This window comes from Melanerpes formicivorus, unplaced genomic scaffold (genome assembly GCF_026170545.1).
Source record: "Melanerpes formicivorus ecotype bairdi unplaced genomic scaffold, bMelFor1.0.p_v2 SCAF_19, whole genome shotgun sequence".
Taxonomy (NCBI): Eukaryota; Metazoa; Chordata; class Aves; order Piciformes; family Picidae; genus Melanerpes; species Melanerpes formicivorus.
In genome coordinates, this window is record NW_027142371.1 from 14,461,396 (window position 1) to 14,478,341 (window position 16,946).

Sequence of the window (16,946 nt, forward strand, 5' to 3'; positions counted from 1 at the left end):
GGGGATTGCCCCAAGCGCAGCTCGGAGCAGGCCGGGGGGGCGCTCCGCGGTGCTGGGCCCCGCTTCGCTGCTGGGGCCCCTTGCGGCCGAGGAAGGAAAGCTCGGTGCAACAGGAACTCATACAAAAACCAGGGGTTTATTAGTACAAAAAATACCTTCTTTTTTTAATATCAAAAGCCCCATTTTTGTGTCTGTGAATACTGTTCCCAACGCTGTGGGGAAAGGTTGCCCTTGCTCTGGGCTGGGGCAGCCCTGATGGCACCACCCAAGATCACAAAGCCCAGGGAGAGCCCAAGGAGTGCAGGTATGCAGGCACCTGGCTGCCCCCATGGGGAGGTGGCCAGAAGCCCCCAAACCTCATAATGCCTGGAAGCCATCACCAAAGAAACCAGAAGCAAGTCTTTGCCACTCTGACCCTTGGGGCACCTTCACATTTACCTCACTCCCTTGAGCCTCCAAACTCCTTCAAAGCTGAGGAATATTTCTGAGAAGCAATAAAAAACCCAGCACCAAAATGACACTGAGAGCTAAACCCCCACAAACAGCATGGTTTGGACCCAGACTTGCTCAGACCAGAGGAGCACTGGAGGCAGCCAGCCCTGGAACCATGGACTTGCCTAAATGGCATTTTTAGAAGAGGAACAGTTGAGATCTGGGTAGTTTTGGGACAAAAGCTGTGAAATGTAAGTCACAGGAATACCAAAGGCACTGGTCAAGCTGAGACTCAACACATCAAGCTCAGTGGTGCTCCCAACACTAAACTGGACTGGGCCAAACAAAGGGTTTTTGGGGGGGCTGCTCTTTCAACCAGCAGCAAACTCCTCCCACAGTTACCTCCAGCAGGAAGCACCCCCCAGAGGCAAAAGGCTCTGTGGTCAGAGAGGTTACTTTACAAAGTACAAACACACCAAAAGCAGAAAGCATTAAGACAGACCTAGGCATGACACCAACCCCACTACAGCTACTTCCCCAAGTCTTAGCTCAAGAGCAGCTTCATTTCTACCACGGACCCCAACCCAACATCCACAGCTCCCAGCCCTACAGCTGGCTCCACAAGAGCTCCTGAGCCTGTGGCCCTGCAAACACCTCCTCCTCCTCACTTCCACAGGAAGATGGGCTGAAGAAGAGACTGCCACCTTCAAACATGTCCCTGCTGTGACTCTCCACCACTGCTGAGGAGATCCAGGAGCTTCCCAGGCTCTTCTGACAGGGGAATGGAAGCAGAGGCACCAAGGTGGCTCTGGTAAGGCAATGGCAGCGATTGAGAGAACCCAGAGCTCCTTCCAAGTCCTGACCTTCACCTTCTGCTCCATTTCCAGGCAGTGGGATTATTCCTGCCAAGACTGTGCACTTCCAGAGAGCTCCTGGTCAAGTTTTGGACCTTTCACAGAGCCTCCATGGAAAACTGAACGGAAACAAAAGCACAGTAACGGAGAGGTGGAAATCTGAGCAGCTGCTTCACCCTCACACTGCTGAAGCCCAGCCAGGGAGAATGGAGAGCTGTGTAAACTACAGCTTCAAAACTAAGCAGAGTTTATAGTTCCCTATAAACAGGATTAAAATGTCTTTTCTGTCTGACCTCAGCCTGGAAACAGAGGAGAAGTCAGAGAGGACAGCCTGGAAGCGGCCGTGGGGGGCACCGCAGGGCAGCCCGGCGGCGAGCGCTGCGTGCACAACACCCTGAGCACTCCTTGGGCAGGGGACTGAGCTCAGCACCCTGAGAAGCATGGAGCCTGCTCCTGGCCTGCTCAGAACTCATCCCTCAGCCGTGGGGGGTGGTCCATGCCGAAGAAGGAGGAGGGCTTGCCCCGCACGTCGCGCTCCCGCTTCACGAAGGCGGTGAAGGAGGAGACGCAGTTCCCGATGAAGTGGTCGGACTGGCCCAGGATGTACAGATCCACCTGAGGCACTTCTGGCTGCAGGCTCACAACCTTCACCTGCAGGGAAAGGAATTCATTCACTTGTCTGTTACCATAGAATGACAGAACAGTTTGGTTTGGAAGGGACCTTAAAGCTCCAAACCCGCTGGCCACGGGCAGGGACACCTCCCACCAGCACAGCTTGCTCAAGGCCTCATCCAGCCTGGCCTTGAACACCTCCAGGGAAGGAGCATCCACAACCTCCCTGGGCAACCTGTTCCAGTGTCTCACCACCCTCACTGGAAAGAATTTCTTCCACACCTTCAGTCTCAATCTGCCCTCTTCCAGCTCGAAGCCATTGTCCCTTGTCCTGGCACTCCCAGCCCATGTCAAGTCCCTCCCCAGCTCTCCTGGAGCCCCTGCAGGTACTGCAAGGTTGCTTTAAGGTCTCCTTAGAGTTTTATCTTCTTCATGCTGAACAACCCCACCTCTTTCAGCCTGTTCCCACAGGAAAGGTTCTCCAGCCCTCTGATCACCTTTGTGGCCTCCTCTGGAGCCTCTCCAGCAGCTCCAGGTCCTTCTTGTGCTGGGGGCACCAGAGCTGGAGGCAGTGCTGCAGGTGGGGTCTGAGCAGAGCAGAGGGGCAGAATCCCCTCACTGTGCTGCTGCTCTCCCTGCTCTGGATGCAGCTCAGCACACAGCTGCCTGCTGGGCTGCCAGGGACCATTGCTGGCTCCTGGGGAGTTTGTCACCAACTGACACCCCCAAGGCCTTCTCCTCATGGCTGCTCTCAGCCACTCCTCACCCAGCCTTCACTAAAATCCTGTATTATAACTTAAATGCCTTGGCATAAGGCTGGCAATGGGTATTACAACCCAAATAGTATTAGAAGGGAGAGTACACAACAAAAAGGGAGTGGATTCTGCCTTAGGTGACTGTAACTCACTCATGGACAATAAATGTCAAACCCTTTGGGGAGAGCTCTTTGGTTTAGCTCATTGAAGCCCTTCTCAAGGAGAAACTTACTACTACCACACAGGACAACACTCTTCAACCTCTAGGAAAGGAAGAAGCTCACACTACAGTTTTCTTCTTGCTCTGAAGAACAATCCTGCTGAGATGCCAAGGGCTGGCTGTGAATCCCTGAGCTGCCTGCTGCCGGTGCCAGCCAGGGGCCCCAGTCCAAGGAAAGCCTTTATTGAAGCCTTCCTGCCAGAGCCACTTCCTGAAACTCACCTTTCCTTGGAAGAGCTGCTGGATTTCTCTGGTGTAGGGCTCAGAATCAGTAGCTATGTAAACAGACTTAGCCTCTATCTTCTCCACCCAGAGCTGGAGGGCACGCTGGATCTCCCTGAGGTCCGGCAGGCACATGTCCATGGTGAGCGGCACCGCGGTGCTGCGCTCGTAGCCCACACACTGAGGGGATGCCATGAAGTGGGGCCCAGCTGTCCCATCCTTCAACATATTGCAGGCATTTTTCTGTCAGAAGAAGAGACAATACCAAGTCTGAGGGCCAACAGGGTGAGAAAACACCACGATGCCCCCCACCCTTGAGGAATCCCCATGGCACCCCCAGGATGCCAGCGGGGTTTGGGCTGGCACCTCCAAAGCAGAGCTCCTCATCCACAGTCACAAGCACAGAAGGGCTCGGGCTGGAAGGGACCTCAGAGATCATCTACACCAACCTCAACTGGACTCAGCTACTTGAAGCTTCATCCAGCCTGGCTTTGAACACCTCCAGGAAGGAGGCAGCCACAGCCTCCTTGGGCAGCCTACTGCAGAGCCTCACCACCCTCATGCTGAAGAGCTTCCCAAAATCCAGTCTGAACCTACTCTCCCTCAGCTTCAAACCATTCCCTCTTGTCCTGTTGCCAGACACCCTGAGGAAAAGTCCCTCTCCAGACTCACTTTGGTTGGAAGTGACCTTTAAGATCACCAAGTGCAAGGACTAACCCAGCAGCCCCCAGCAACCAGCCACACCCAGGAGCCATACCCAGTCTGAGCCAATCCTCAGATGAATTCCCACATAGGGCCTGACCAGCAGAGACTCAATGTAGGCTTCTCCTTTCTTCACCATGTCCTCAGACCACACAATGTACTTATGGAGGGGCCGGTGCTCCTCTAGGACTGGAAACTGGGCTGGAGCTCCAGGGAGGGCAAGCACAGGGTGCTCAGAGGGGGGGAACCTAGAAAGGAAAAGACCCAAACAGTGACACAACCTCACCTGTGCACAAATGTCCTGCAGGACAGAGTGGGAACTCTGAACAACCTGAACTGGGCAGCAGCTGCTGCTCCAAATGTGCTCAAGATGAGCCCTAAGCATTCTGCCATCTGCTCAGGACATCAAAGCCAAACTCAGGCACAGCATTTGACTTCAAACCTGGCAAGACATCAACTGGGATTATCTGAAAGAGGAGAATCCCACCCACAGCAGTTGAGCTACCAAGGCAGGAGAGATGAGGTTTTGCCCCAGACTGGGAACAATTCAGGCACCCAGGTGACTGAAGTGGATCCAAAGCTGTAAGGCAAGCAGCAAAATGCAGCTGAGGCCTTAAACTCCTCCTGAATCATCACAATCAATAAACCTTGCAACTGAGCATCACTGCCTCAGAAATCAGCCCAACAACAGCTCACAGCCAAAAGTGCCCAGAGGAAGGGCATGCCCAGCAAACAGAGAATGGGAGAAGCTTTAAGGTGTTGAGGACCTTGCTCATTAATCACCTCAGACACTCCCCCAAAAGCCCCCAAAGGCTTTACACAGTCAGCAGCACACCCCTGAGTTACTCTGCAGCAGCATGCTGACACCCTCCCATCTTCTCCCTACCTTTGGATCCAGTGGTCTTTGTATGCAGAATTGAAGGAGATTCCCTTGAAGAGCTCAGACTTGTCAAAATCCACCTGGAACTGATCCCAGAAGGGTCCAAAGGGATTTCCATCCTGCAAAGGAAAGGCAAATGCTCATCTGCTGCATGAAGTGAGCTGAAAGGTTGAGTCAGCAAGATCCTGGGGTGCACAGCTGAGGAGGAGAGCAGAGGGCACACAGCAGCATGTGGGCTGGACAGGATGGGGAGAGGGAAGGGTGTTAAAGTTATCTGAGAACTAAAAGAACAGGAACTCCCCAGCTCTACAAACCTCATTTAGAAGAGGTTCCTTTAAAAGCAAGTGGACAACTGTACCACAGATGGGAAAGCAGCACAGAGCTGTAGGAGGGGAGCCACAGGTCTGCTCTCCTCACAGTCATGACCAAGCCTTCAGTGTTCAAACCTTACACAGACAATCCTCCTGAACCTCAAGGGTCTGCTGACAAGGAACAGCATAAAGGTCAGGAAGCCACAATGATGAGGGGCAAAAGGGGTCTCACAGCTGGTGAGGGGCAAGAGGGATGCCCCCCAGACTGGTTTGGGATGCATAACTCCCAACCTGACAAATCCAATCAGTGCTATAACCTGAGCAGGTCAGTCACTCTTTTCTGGAACAGCAGCAGAACTAACCTGTGCTTGTGGGGACACAGAAGGAACTCACCTTCATGGGGCAGGTGCTCTTGTCTGCACTCCTCTGGGCTGCTGCTTCGAAGCAGTAAGCCACTCTCTTGCCAGGGGGCCAGTGCAGGGGTGCCAGCTTCTCCATGAACTCCTCCAAGGGGATAACTCGGTGGTACTGCCGCAGTGGCTCCAGCTGGAAGTGCTCCGTGTAGGGAACGTGCAGCTGAGAACCAGAGCCACCAGAGCAGCTTCACTCACGGAGCACCGGCAGCGTTCCAAGCCTCCCCTGCCCGGGACCGAGCCTCGCCCCCCGGAGCCAGTCCGGGGCCCAGCGCAGTGCCCTCCCCTCCTATCCCCTCCCCTCCCCGCCCTGCCCCGGGGCTCACGTTGGTGTAGGGCGGGCGGTGGTGGCGGTACTCGATCCACGGCGGCACGGCTAAGGTCCGGTTGAGGGCTCGAGCGAAAGCGAGGGCTCCCAGGAAGTGCTCAGCCTGGTTCCCGAACCGGCCTGCAAGAGAGGCGAGAGCAGGGCTGAACCGGGGGCTCCACCGGGCACCGACTGTGGGCTCCAGCACAACCTCAACCGGGACCTGCTCCGGGGAGCCTCACTGGGGGCTCCATCGGAGCACTCTGCCAGGGCAGCCTCTACCGGGGGCTAGGCCGAAGCATCCTCCCAGGGAGGGCTCCTCCACCAGGGCCTCCCCCCACCGGAGGCTCTACCGAGCGCTTCGCCCCGGTGCCGGCGCGGCGGGAGGGCCTCACCCATGCAGGGGCAGTAGAGCAGGTAGCCAGCGGCGTCCCAGGCCGGCGCAGCGCCGCCTCCCGCCGCCAGCGCGACGGAGAGCAGGGCGAGGAGAACAACGGAGCCCGCGGAGCGCGCCATGGCCGCCCGGCGGAGCGGAGCCGACCCCCTCCCGGCCTGCCCCGCGGCCCGGAAATGGCCACGGCCGGACCGGAAGTGGGAGGGCGACGTCACTCCCACAATGCCCCGCACAATGGGGCCGCCGCGGCCTGCGCCCGAGCCGCGCCTGGCGGGGCCCGGGGGAACGGGGTGAGTGCGGGGCGGGGAGGAGGGGCGGTGGCCCCGGGGGAAGGGGGAATGTGTGAGGGGCGGCGTCACCGTCCCGCTCGGCCGAGAGGGGGGCGGGGGAGGGGGGGAAGGAGGAAGAGGGAGCGTAGGCCGGGCCCGCCTCTGCCCTTCCCTCCCCTCCAGGCTGCGCCATGGTAACGGGGAACGGGGAGGTGGGGGTGGGCACGTGTGTCCCCCCCGCATCGCAGCCACCGGGGCTGCCCTGCCCTGCCCTGCCCTTCCCGGGGCAGACGGCGGGGACGCCCAGCTAGCCCCAATGTTTGCAAGTCGCTCGTAAGCAGCACTCTACGCTCTGTCCCGGGGAGGGGGGAAAGGGGGGGAGGTTATATCATGGATAAATCATAGCGGCGCGTTTGGGGCTTCCCCGGAAGCTCAGGGCTTGGAAAATCCTCTCTGTTGTCGTGTCAGGGAAACAGGAGGTGAAAGAGGAGCTGGTGGGTGGCTGTACCCTCATGGGAAAGGTGCAGAGGGCTTGGGGGTTGGTAGGAGGGGCTGAAAGTAAACACCAAGTTTATGCAGGGCTTGTCCAATATCTGTAAGTGAGCAAAGGGGAGACAGTGATGCTGAGGCTTGAGCAGCTCAGCTGGAGAAATGAGTCAGTTCGGGTGCAAAACCCCATGTGTCTAGGAGGAGACAAAGGTTTTTAGTGCTGGAAAAGATTGCTTTCCCTAATGGCATTCCAGTGCCATGAGAGTTGTGTTTGTGGCTGCAGGAAAACTGGGGGGAAAGGGTCAATAGGAGAGGTGCAGGGAGAGGGGAGAGTGACTTTTACCTCCCAGCCCTGGCACTGGCAAGGCTGATGCTGTGCATTCAGGTCTGGTGTCCACCTTTCTGTCTTTAGAGGGTGGGTTGTGTCATTTCCCATCAGCTTATTCACCCCTCCCAGCCTCTTAACCTCTGTAGAATTAAAGCAGAGGAAGATTCCTCCTCAGTGGTGGTTTCTGTGAGTGACTTACTGAGATTTCTGGAGCTGTCTGGGCTGGAGATACATTTCCAGGTCTAGTACAAACCTTCCTCAGCTCCCCAGCTTTCCACCCTGAGGTGAGCGTTCTCTGAACAAGTGCTGGTGGTTCCCACACACAGCAGTGACCTTTCCTTTGGTAACTGCAGAGTTACAGTGAGCAGGGAGCACCTTGGAAACCTTCCTGGGGGAAATGTTATTAAGAGCTGAGTTACCAGGATAAGTTCTGCACCAGGAGGGTGCTGGAACACGGCCACAGGTTGCCCAGGGAGGGAGCTGAGGCCTCATGGCTGGAGGTGTTCAAGGTGAAGGCTGTGAGCAAGCTGCACCAGGGGAGGATGTCCCTGCTGAGGGCAGGGGCTTGGGGCTGGGTGACCTTTGGAGCTCCCTTCCAGCCCAAACCATTCTGGGATCCTGTGCTGTTGGCTTCCCACAGCTGCTGTCTTTCACTGGTCCCATGCAAGATCCTCAGCTTCTTTTGGTCCACCTAGGAGGTGAACTTAGACCCAGACCCCCACAGGCAGAGCTGTTTTGCTTGCCACACCTTTATGATTTGAAAGGAAACTGATGACAGTTGATCCTGATCACAGAGATTACAATAGCTTCACCCAGCTGTAGCTGGGGTTCTGCTCTGCACCTTGCTGTTAGCAGCAGCACAACTCCAACTCTCTCTCCCTGCAGGTAGCTCTGAAACTGGCACTGATGGCTGAGCTTGTTCAGAGGGAAAGCAGCAGCTCCCTGGTGAAGGTGGCAGAGGCTCCTGGCACACAGCTGCAGCTCTGAGGCAGCAGGTAGACACCACTCATCTTTTGCAGCACCCATCTCAGGCAGAGGTGGGGTGATCACGGTCTGAGATGCCTGCAAGGCACAATTAGGGGACTGGCACAGCTCTGTGAGGAGGAAAGGCTGAGAGGAGAGCAGCCTGAGGGGAGAACTCATCACCCCTCATCACTGCTCCAAGGGTGGGTGGCAGGAGGAGGGCAGCAGGCTTTGCTCAGTGGTGCCTGGTGAGAGGACAAGGGGCAGGGGGCTCAAAGTGGAGCATGAGAGGCTCCATCCAAACATGAGGAGGAACTTCTGTAACTCAGGGGTGCTGGAGCCCTGGTGGAGTCTCCATCTCTGGAGCCATTCCAAACCCACCTGGATGTGTTCCTGTGTGACTCTGCCATGGCAGGGGGGGTTGGACTCATTCTCCACAGGTTCCTTCCAACCCAGGGCATCAGCAGCCACCACACCACCCCAGGCTGGGCCACAGTGGCACATCAATCCTTTGCTGCTCTGATTCAACCCCCCCAAGGCTGAACTCTGCCCCTTCTGGGCATTCCAAAGCCCACAGTGCCACAGTGGGTTGAAGCAGGCCTGGTTCCCAGTGCTTCCCAGCCCGAGCTGGCCCTGGGAGCCATGCTGTGGTTGCAGTTCCTGTCGTTGGAGCTGCTCACAACGTTCAGCAGGGCTGCTTGGTCCCCTCAGGGTTGCACATCCTGCCCACAACTGGCACTCAGTGTTGATGTGCAGGCAGGAACTTCCTCCCTCTGAAGCAATCCTGGAGGCAGAAAGAGCTTGAGGGTTTGATGCTATTTTAAGAGGAGTTTCTCAGGCAGCTGAGCTCAGTGAAAGAGCTTTCTCCTGAGGGTGTCACTCCAGGTGGCTGTTCAGCAGCTCAGGTGCTGGTGGAGCCAGCAAGGGAATCACAGAGTGAGCTTGGTTAGAAAAGGCCTCTGGGGTCCAGTCCAGCCCTTCTCTGACTGCCCAGGCTGGTGCTGTGTCCCTCAGCACCACACCTCTGTGGCTCTGAAACACCTTCAGGGGGGAGGATTCAGCCACCCCCCTGGGCAGCCTGTGCCAGGCTTTGAGGACCTTAAAGCAAGAGTTTCCTTGCAGTGTCCAACCTAACCCTCCCCTGGGGCAACTTGAGGCTCTTTCCTCTTGTCCTGTCCCTTCTCCTTTGGGAGAAGAGACCAAGCCCCACCTGGCTCCAGCCTCCTTTCAGGGAGCTGCATAGAGCCTCAGGGTCTCCCCTCAGCCTCCTCTTCTCCAGGCTGAGCACCCCCAGCTCCCTCAGCTGCTCCTCCCCAGCCCTGCTCTCCAGACCCTTCCCCAGTTCTCTGGCTCCACTCCAGCCCTCAGTGTCCTCCTTGGAGTCAGAGACCAATCATGGTACCTTACCAGCAAGACAAACACGGCTCAGGAACCTGCCAAGGGAGCTCAGGGCAGGTTTTCACTGCCCTGAGAGCCAGCCAAGCCCCCAGGAGGGGCCTTTGGGTGAACAGGAAATGGTTTGAGCCTCCATTCTCACTGGAGGAGAGCAGGGAAGGAAGAAAATAACCCAAAATTGCTCATTGCTGTAGAAAATTTGCTAATCCAGAGAGGCTGAGTCTAACCCTGGAGTAGACAAGTGACTAACCACAGCCTGCTGAGCAGCAGCAGCATCTCTCACCTTCCAGAACAAGGGTTCCTGTTGCTGACAGCAGCAGCTTCTCTTTCCTGGCCCTCTTGACCTGTCTGCGACAACTCAGACTGGTTACAGCGAGGTGGCTTTGCTGGTGGCACCAGGCTGGTAGCAGAGGGGGTGGAAAAAAGCTCCCAAGAGAGCCTTAGCTTCTCTGGGGAGCACTAGAAGGGAGTTCCATGGGAGCAAGGATGGAGAGGAAGAGAGAAGAGGCTGGGAAGAAGGTGGCAGAGGGGCCGAGAAGCGAGCCGCGGAACACGGCGGGGCAGGTGAGGGGTCTGGAGCCACAGAGGGACACTCAGTGGCAGTATTTCAGGGGCAGATGCAGGGGAGGGAGGGATGCTGGCTCTTCAGAGCTGCCCAAAAAACCCCACCCTGCAATTCAGAGAAGGTTGGCCAGCCTTCAGTTCAGAGAAGAGCTCAGAGGAGAGCAAACCCTGCTCTGCAGAGGGGAGTTTCCGTGCCTGTGAAGGCGGCGGCGTGCGCCTGCCACTCTGCCTGGATGCTCACCTCTCTTGGGTGCAAGGTGCAGGGTGGGGAGGTCTTAACACCAGGCCTCCTGTGGTTGCAGGTGAAGATGTTTTGCTCCTGAGGCAGTTTGGCCCCGGAGGTCTCCAGCAGAGAGCTGCGGCGGGACGGCCCCGCGGCGAGGCGCCGGCAGGCTCCAGTTCCGCTCGACATGGCCCTGCTCCACTAGGCCTGCCATGACGGCATTCTTCCCCCCTGTTCCCAACTGGATTCAAGATGCAAAGCAGGAGGAGGAAGAGACAGGCTGGAAATTAGTCCCCAGACAGAGAGGAGAAGAGGCTGAAAGTCAGGGAAAATGCCAATGTGACCTCTCCGAGACCTCCTTTGCCGGCGTGGACAAGCTGCGGGCCCAGGCGCTCGGCCACGGCGAGCAGAGACCTTACAACTGCCCCCAGCTGCACTGTGGCAAAGCCTTTGCCTCCAAGTACAAGCTCTACAGGTAGGTACCTGCTGAGTGCCCCTGCCCACGGTGCTCCCTGCCAGGGCAGAGGGGAAAACCCCTCCCTCCTGTTTTTGAGTTGAGCTTCTGAGAAGCTGGAGGAGGGGGAATGCCCCTAGTGCCCCACGGCAGCTTCGCTCCCAGGGCTTGGCAGCCCTCTGAGCACCTTCTAGAGAGCCTCAGATCATGCTTTATCCTGAGCTCAGCCTGCTCTCTGTTTTACTAAGGAGGAAATGGAAGCAGAAAGTGAAGGTCAGAGATTGAAAACCAGAATGAGAAGCCAGAGCAGAGCTGCCATGGCCTGAGCCCTGCCTCCAGTCACAGGAGGCTTTCCCATGGCAGCTTTGTCCTTGCAGGACACAGAGGTTTTGCTTCTGCACTAAAATGGAGCAAAGAGTAACTCAGTGATGTGATCACCAGGAACTGAGAATCATGGAACCACAGAATCAGTTGGGCTGGAAAAGACCTTTAAGGTCATGGAGCCCAACCCTTCCCCCAACCCTGCCAGGGCACCACCAGCCCATGGCCCTCAGCACCACAGCTCCAAGGCTTTGAAACCCCTCCAGGGTTGGGAACTCCACCACTGCCCTGGGCAGCCTGGGCCAGGCCTTGACAACCCTTAAGGGGAAGAAATTGTTCCTCATGGCCAACCTAAACTTCTCCTGGGGCAACTCTTCTTGTTCCTTGGGGGAAGAGACCAACCCCCACCCGATTCCAACCTCCTTTCAGGGAGTTGCAGAGAGCCAGAAGGTCTCCCTCAGGCTCAACACCCCCAGCTCCCTCAGCTGCTCCTCCCCAGCCCTGTTCTCCAGACCCTTCCTTAGCTTTTTTACCCTTCACTGGATCTGCTCCAACCCTTCAATGCCCTTCTTGGAGTGAGGGACCCAAAACTGACCCCAGGGTTGGAGGTGTGGCCTCATCAGTGCTCAGTAGAGCAGGACAACCTCTGCCTTGGTCCTGCTGGCCCCACCATTGCTGATCCAGGCCAGGATGAACCACAGCATCAGAGAGTGTAAGATCCAAGGAGATCTTCAAGGAGAGCTCAGGCCACAGTGGCTGTCCACAGGCACTGCCACAGGCTGGTGCCTGCTGCTGAGCTCATCACCCAGGGTTGTCTCTCTCATTTCCCCCCCTCAATAACCCCAGCAGAGAGATCAGGAGGTGAGGGGACAAGCAAGGTTAGTGCTGTGGAGGTGGTGCCCTGGAGAGAGTGCAGGCTGTGCTGTGCAGAGAGCCAGCTGCAGAGGCTCTGTGGCTCCAAACACCTTTCCTGCTGTGATCTGTGCTGCTGGAGCTCCAGGGCTGTAGGGCACAGGGAGGAGGCTGAAGCAGCAGCCAGCGTTGTCCTGGCTGGGGAGCTGGGCTGGGGGCTGCTTGCTGGTCTCAACTTGCTGCTTTCCTTCCCCCCTCCCTCCCCCCGAAGGCACATGGCCACACACTCTGCTCAGAAGCCCCACCAGTGCATGTACTGCGAGAAGATGTTCCACCGCAAGGACCACCTGCGCAACCACCTGCAGACCCACGACCCCCACAAGGAGGCGCTGCACTGCCCCGAGTGCGGCAAGAACTACAACACCAAGCTGGGCTTCCGCCGGCACCTGGCCATGCACGCCGCCGCCAGCGGGGACCTCAGCTGCAAGGTCTGCCTGCAGACCTTCGAGAGCACCCAGGTGCTGCTGGAGCACCTGAAGGCTCACTCCAGGAGGGCCTCCGGGGGGGCCAAGGAGAAGAAGCATCCCTGCGACCACTGCGACCGGCGCTTCTACACCCGCAAGGACGTGCGGCGGCACCTGGTGGTGCACACCGGGAGGAAGGACTTCCTGTGCCAGTACTGCGCCCAGCGCTTCGGGAGGAAGGACCACCTCACCCGGCACATGAAGAAGAGCCACTCCCAGGAGCTGCTGAAGATCAAGACGGAGCCGGTGGACATGCTGGGGCTGCTGAGCTGCGGCTCCTCGGTGGCGGTGAAGGAGGAGCTGAGCCCGGTGCTGTGCGTGGCGTCCCGAGACGTGCTGGGCGGGAAGAGCTTCCCCGGCGTGCTGCCCGTGGGCATGTACGGCACGCCGCTGCAGAGCGTGCCCGGCTCGGCCGTGCCCCACTCCCTGGTCCCCAACTCCCTCCCCGTGGGGATGAGCTACCCCCTGGAGTCCTCTTCTCCCATCTCCTCCCCGCCGCAGCCTCCTCCAAAGTATCAGCTTGGATCTACCTCATACCTGCCTGAGAAGCTACCCAAAGTGGAGGTGGACAGCTTCTTGTCAGACTTCCCTGGCAGCCTGTCCCTCTCGGCCGGCGAGCCTCAGTCCTCCTCGCCTCAGCCGCCCCCCCTGGACGAGGCTCTGCTGCCCAAGAGCCCTGCTAACCTCTCGGAGGCGCTCTGTGCTGCTAACATGGACTTCTCTCACCTCCTGGGCTTCCTGCCCCTCAACCTCCCTCCCTGCACCCCGCCGGCGGCCTCGGGGGGCCTGGTCATGGGCTACTCGCAGGGGGAGACGCAGCCCCTGCTCACCACTTTGCAACATCAGCCTCAGGAGCCTCCTGGAGCCGGGGCCTCGCTGAACTTTGGGCCCCTCCACTCGCTGCCCCCCGTCTTCACCTCGGGGCTGGGCACCACCACGCTGCCGCGTTTCCACCAGGCCTTCCAGTGAGCCGCGGCCCGGCAGCCCCCGCGCAGCGCCCCCCCGCCCCGGACAGCCCTGAAAACCCACAGCTGCCCCGGGGGGGGGAAAGCTTCTGCCAAGCTGTTGCAAACAGGAGGTTCCTGAGCCCTGCAGGGAGAGCACTGGGAGGCTGGAGCAGCAGCTGCCCCCACGCCGAGCCCCCGGCCCCGGGCAGCAGGCCGCGGCCGAGCCCGGGGAGAGCCGAAGCCAACTCTTCAGTCTGTGAACCAGAAGCCACGCTCAGCACTGCCCTGCCCCCAGAGCCTGCAGCTGTGCTCCCCCCTGGGAAGGGACTGTCCCTGAGAAGGAGCTGAGACTCTCTCACCTTGGGCTACTTAAAACTTTGCTGAAGAGTCCAGCTCCCATTTCACCTCAGCAGGCTGCAGCTGTGGCCCAGCAGCCAACACCTCCACGGGAGGAGCCTGGATCCCCGCTGCGCTGGAAGCCCAACGGGGAAGAGGCTGAGGCCTTCCCCTCTACCTCTCTCTCACCCAGCACCTCACACCACTTACTCCACAGAGTACTCCCTTACTCCACTTGTCAGTGTTACACAAGGAGACCGTTTACACCAGGAGCTCAGCGAGGTCACCTCCCTCTCCCCCAGGTGAACCTCCTCACAGTTTTCCTCATTGTTTACACAACCCAAACCTCTCTCTGCCACGACAATAGCAAGGAGGCACCAGCAGACACTGGGGTGCTGGCTGGTGCAGCTGGAACACTGTTTACACAACCAAGTCAGGTTGCACTGATTTCTCCTCACTCACCATGATCTTCCCCCATGGGGAAATGGCTCTGCTCTTGGACCACTTCAGCAGCTTCCTTCCTCCCTTTTCCCCTCTGGTTCCCCCCCACATGTCCAGGGGAAGGAGCAGCTCCTGCAGCTTTGCTTGGGTTTGTGCTGTGCAGGTGGAGCCCTGGTAACCATCTCCCCCCAGGTTCTCCATCCGTGCTGGAAACCAAAGCATGTGAGGAAGCAAGGTTAGGAGCTCAGGGCTGGTGGCACCAGGTCCTGTTGTGCTGGGGAGGGCTGAGAGCAGGCTGCAGGCCTCACCCTGTGGCTGCCCTTGAGAGGAGACACAGAGGCTGAGTTCCTGGGGGATGTCCTACCACAGGAGCCTGGGGAGCTCAGTACCTTTTTGGCTTACCCTTGGAGCAGTCTCAAAAGGTATTGCTCTTACCTCAGTCCCAAGAGGGTAACATCCAGGACTTGGGAGGAAGAAGTGGTCTCAGCTTCCTGTGCTCTCCAGCAGGGCATCTGGAGCTTCTTCCCCAACACTAACAGCTCCAGCAGGCCCTGGGGCCTGCAGCCACCCAGCCACTCAGGATCGCTCCCACTGCCCTGGCTGGCCTCCCCTCCTCAAGCCTTGCCTCCTGCACTTAAGGTCCTGCTTCCCCTGCTCCCTGCCCTGCTCCAGCTCCCTCATGGACTGTCTGCCTGCAGAGGGGTGGCACTGGGAGGTGGCACTGGGAGGTGGCACCACCCAGCAGCTGCCTTGGCTCCTGCTCTGCTCCCTGGGTGCTGGCACAGCCAGAGGTCGATCTGGCCCTGTCTCCGGACGCAGCGCTTCGTACCTCAGCCTGGAGCAACCACCCCGGGGCCTGCAGAGCCCGGGACCCCCACCCAGGACCCCCAGCCAGGACCCCACCGAGCCAGAGAATGCCAATCTACCTCTGATCTGTCTGCCAGCTCCAGCCAGCTCCCTGCCTGCTCCCCCAGCTCAGCCCAGCGCTCCTCAGCCCCTGCTGAGCCGCTGCCCCCCGGCGTGCCCCGAGCTGTGCCTCGGCTGCTCCCAGGCTGCTCCCAGGCTGCTCCCCCTCCCAGCTCGCCTCCCCCCCGCTCCCCCCCAGCCCCTGCTGCCTTTTGTTGGTAATGTAGGCGTAGTGATTCCTCCCAGAACGAGTCTGTAGAGCTCTGTCGATTCTCCAGCGGCTGGATCAGCGGGGGCAGGGCCAGGCAGCCCGCGCTGCAGAAGAGACTTTTGTATCAAAATGTAATATAAAGATTTATTTACCTCAGCCCTGCCCTGCGGCAGTGACCTCCTCTCTCCCCACTTTGGATGCAGTACTTCCTCCCTCTCCACTGTGAAACGTGGTGGTGGCCTTCTGACCTTCCAACGAGTGCCTTCGTCTAACACAGCAAAGGTAGAAGAGGGGCTGGGGGCGGCTCGGCCTCTGCCCTCTCCCCTCCTACCCCCATGGAATACCTCAGCCTTCTCTTCTGGGTCTGTGCCCTGTGCAAATGAGAAAGAGTTTCACACTGCTGTCAGCTCTCTGCAGCCTTATCCCTGCCTTCACTTCAGAGGATTTCTATTTTTCTCTCCCTTCCTTTCTCCCCTCTCCCCTCCCCTCCCCTCCCTCCCCTCTCTTTCTGAGCAATAAAAGGGGCAGAACTGGTCCCTTGCAAGTAGGATTAGCAGATTTATGCAATGCCAGCCCACAACCTCTCCTGCTCCACACTGTGCCCCCCCTCTCTGGCCTGCCTTGTCCTCCCCCCCCCAGCAGATGCCATCACTGGAGCCCTTTAGCAGCAGTAGCTGGACGTAGAGCCAGGCCTCTGTCTCCTGCCAGTAGTCAAAAGAATAAATGGATTCATTTTGCTATGCCTCTCACGTGTGATTTGCTTCCCCACAGCCTTCCTCCCCAGCAGAGCTGCACAGTCTCAGCCCTGCTCAGGGGCAGCAAACTGGAACCAGTGCCAGCTGCTCCCTGGGGAGTGAATTCACTTTCCCCTTCTCCAGCAGAGCTCAGTCTGGAAGTGTTCTGTCTGCAGCTAGCAACCTGCTGAGGCTTGAAAGGACACAGCTCAGAACTGTTTGGGTTGGGAAAGGCCTCTGAGAGCATCCAGCCCAGCCAGCAGCCCAGCACCACCATGGCCACCAACCAAACCCTGGCCCCAGGAGCCATGGCCACAGGGTTCTTGAACCCCTCCAGGGCTGGGGACTCCACCACCTTCCTGGGCAGCCTGGGCCAGCCCCTGACCACTCTTGCAGCAAAGAAATCTTTCCTCATCTCCAACCTCAGCCTCCCCTGGGGCAATTCCAGGCCAGTTCCTCTCATTCTCTCACCTGAGACTGGGGAGCAGAGCCCAAGGCCCCCCTGGCTCCAGCCTCCTCTCAGGGAGCTGCAGAGAGCCAGGAGCTCTCCCCTCAGCCTCCTCCAGGCTGAGCACCCCCAGCTCCCTCAGCTGCTCCTCCCCAGAGCTCTTCTCACACAGTCACAACTCACATCCCTGCAGCCAATCAGTGAACAATTTCACCTCTTTAGAGGCAAAACCCTTGGAGCATCTGAGCTCCAGCCCCTGGGAGCCCACATTCCTTAGGAGCTACACCCTCAGAGCTCAGCCTGGCCAAGCTCCTGCTGGTGTTAAACCTGCCACAGGGTGAGGATGAACCTGGGAAGTGGTTCTCTGGGTGTGTGCAGGAGCTTTGGGCATGAAGGGACAGCAGCTGAGCCCCAGTGAGGGGATGGAAACCCCCCAGGG

At 58.6% G+C, this 16,946-nt stretch overlaps 2 protein-coding genes across 3 annotated transcripts; one reads left to right on the forward strand and one right to left on the reverse strand.

The window, feature by feature from the left end:
* Nucleotides 1-128: 128 nt before the first annotated feature.
* POFUT1 (protein O-fucosyltransferase 1) lies at nt 129-6,261 on the reverse strand. The gene is made up of 7 exons (XM_068150203.1): nt 6,104-6,261; nt 5,728-5,849; nt 5,382-5,564; nt 4,684-4,796; nt 3,853-4,045; nt 3,096-3,338; nt 129-1,937 (listed from the first exon to the last, which is right to left on the reverse strand). The coding sequence occupies exons 1-7, from the start codon at nt 6,222-6,224 to the stop codon at nt 1,749-1,751; spliced, it is 1,164 nt and encodes a 387-aa protein (XP_068006304.1). The 5' UTR covers nt 6,225-6,261; the 3' UTR covers nt 129-1,748.
* Nucleotides 6,262-6,309: 48 nt separating this feature from the next.
* PLAGL2 (PLAG1 like zinc finger 2) lies at nt 6,310-15,707 on the forward strand. Of its 2 annotated transcripts, none has more exons than XM_068150204.1 (4): nt 6,310-6,392; nt 8,074-8,183; nt 10,413-10,808; nt 12,232-15,707. In XM_068150204.1, the coding sequence occupies exons 3-4, from the start codon at nt 10,546-10,548 to the stop codon at nt 13,451-13,453; spliced, it is 1,485 nt and encodes a 494-aa protein (XP_068006305.1). In that variant the 5' UTR covers nt 6,310-6,392; nt 8,074-8,183; nt 10,413-10,545; the 3' UTR covers nt 13,454-15,707. The 2 variants fall into 2 exon arrangements, with proteins under 2 accessions (XP_068006305.1, XP_068006306.1); XM_068150205.1 differs by lacking the exon at nt 6,310-6,392 and adding an exon at nt 6,642-6,704.
* The last annotated feature ends 1,239 nt before the right edge of the window (nt 15,708-16,946 follow it).

Coding starts and splice junctions, on each gene's coding strand:
- POFUT1 (XM_068150203.1), bottom strand. CDS start 6,224: ATGGCGCGCTCCGCGGGCTCCGTTGTTCTCCTCGCCCTGCTCTCCGTC. Junction 5,850..6,103: donor GCTCTACTGCCCCTGCATGG/GTGAGGCCCTCC, acceptor CCTCTCTTGCAG/GCCGGTTCGGGAACCAGGCT. Junction 4,046..4,683: donor AAAGACCACTGGATCCAAAG/GTAGGGAGAAGA, acceptor TTTCCTTTCTAG/GTTCCCCCCCTCTGAGCACC.
- PLAGL2 (XM_068150204.1), top strand. CDS start 10,546: ATGACGGCATTCTTCCCCCCTGTTCCCAACTGGATTCAAGATGCAAAG. Junction 10,809..12,231: donor TCCAAGTACAAGCTCTACAG/GTAGGTACCTGC, acceptor CTCCCCCCGAAG/GCACATGGCCACACACTCTG.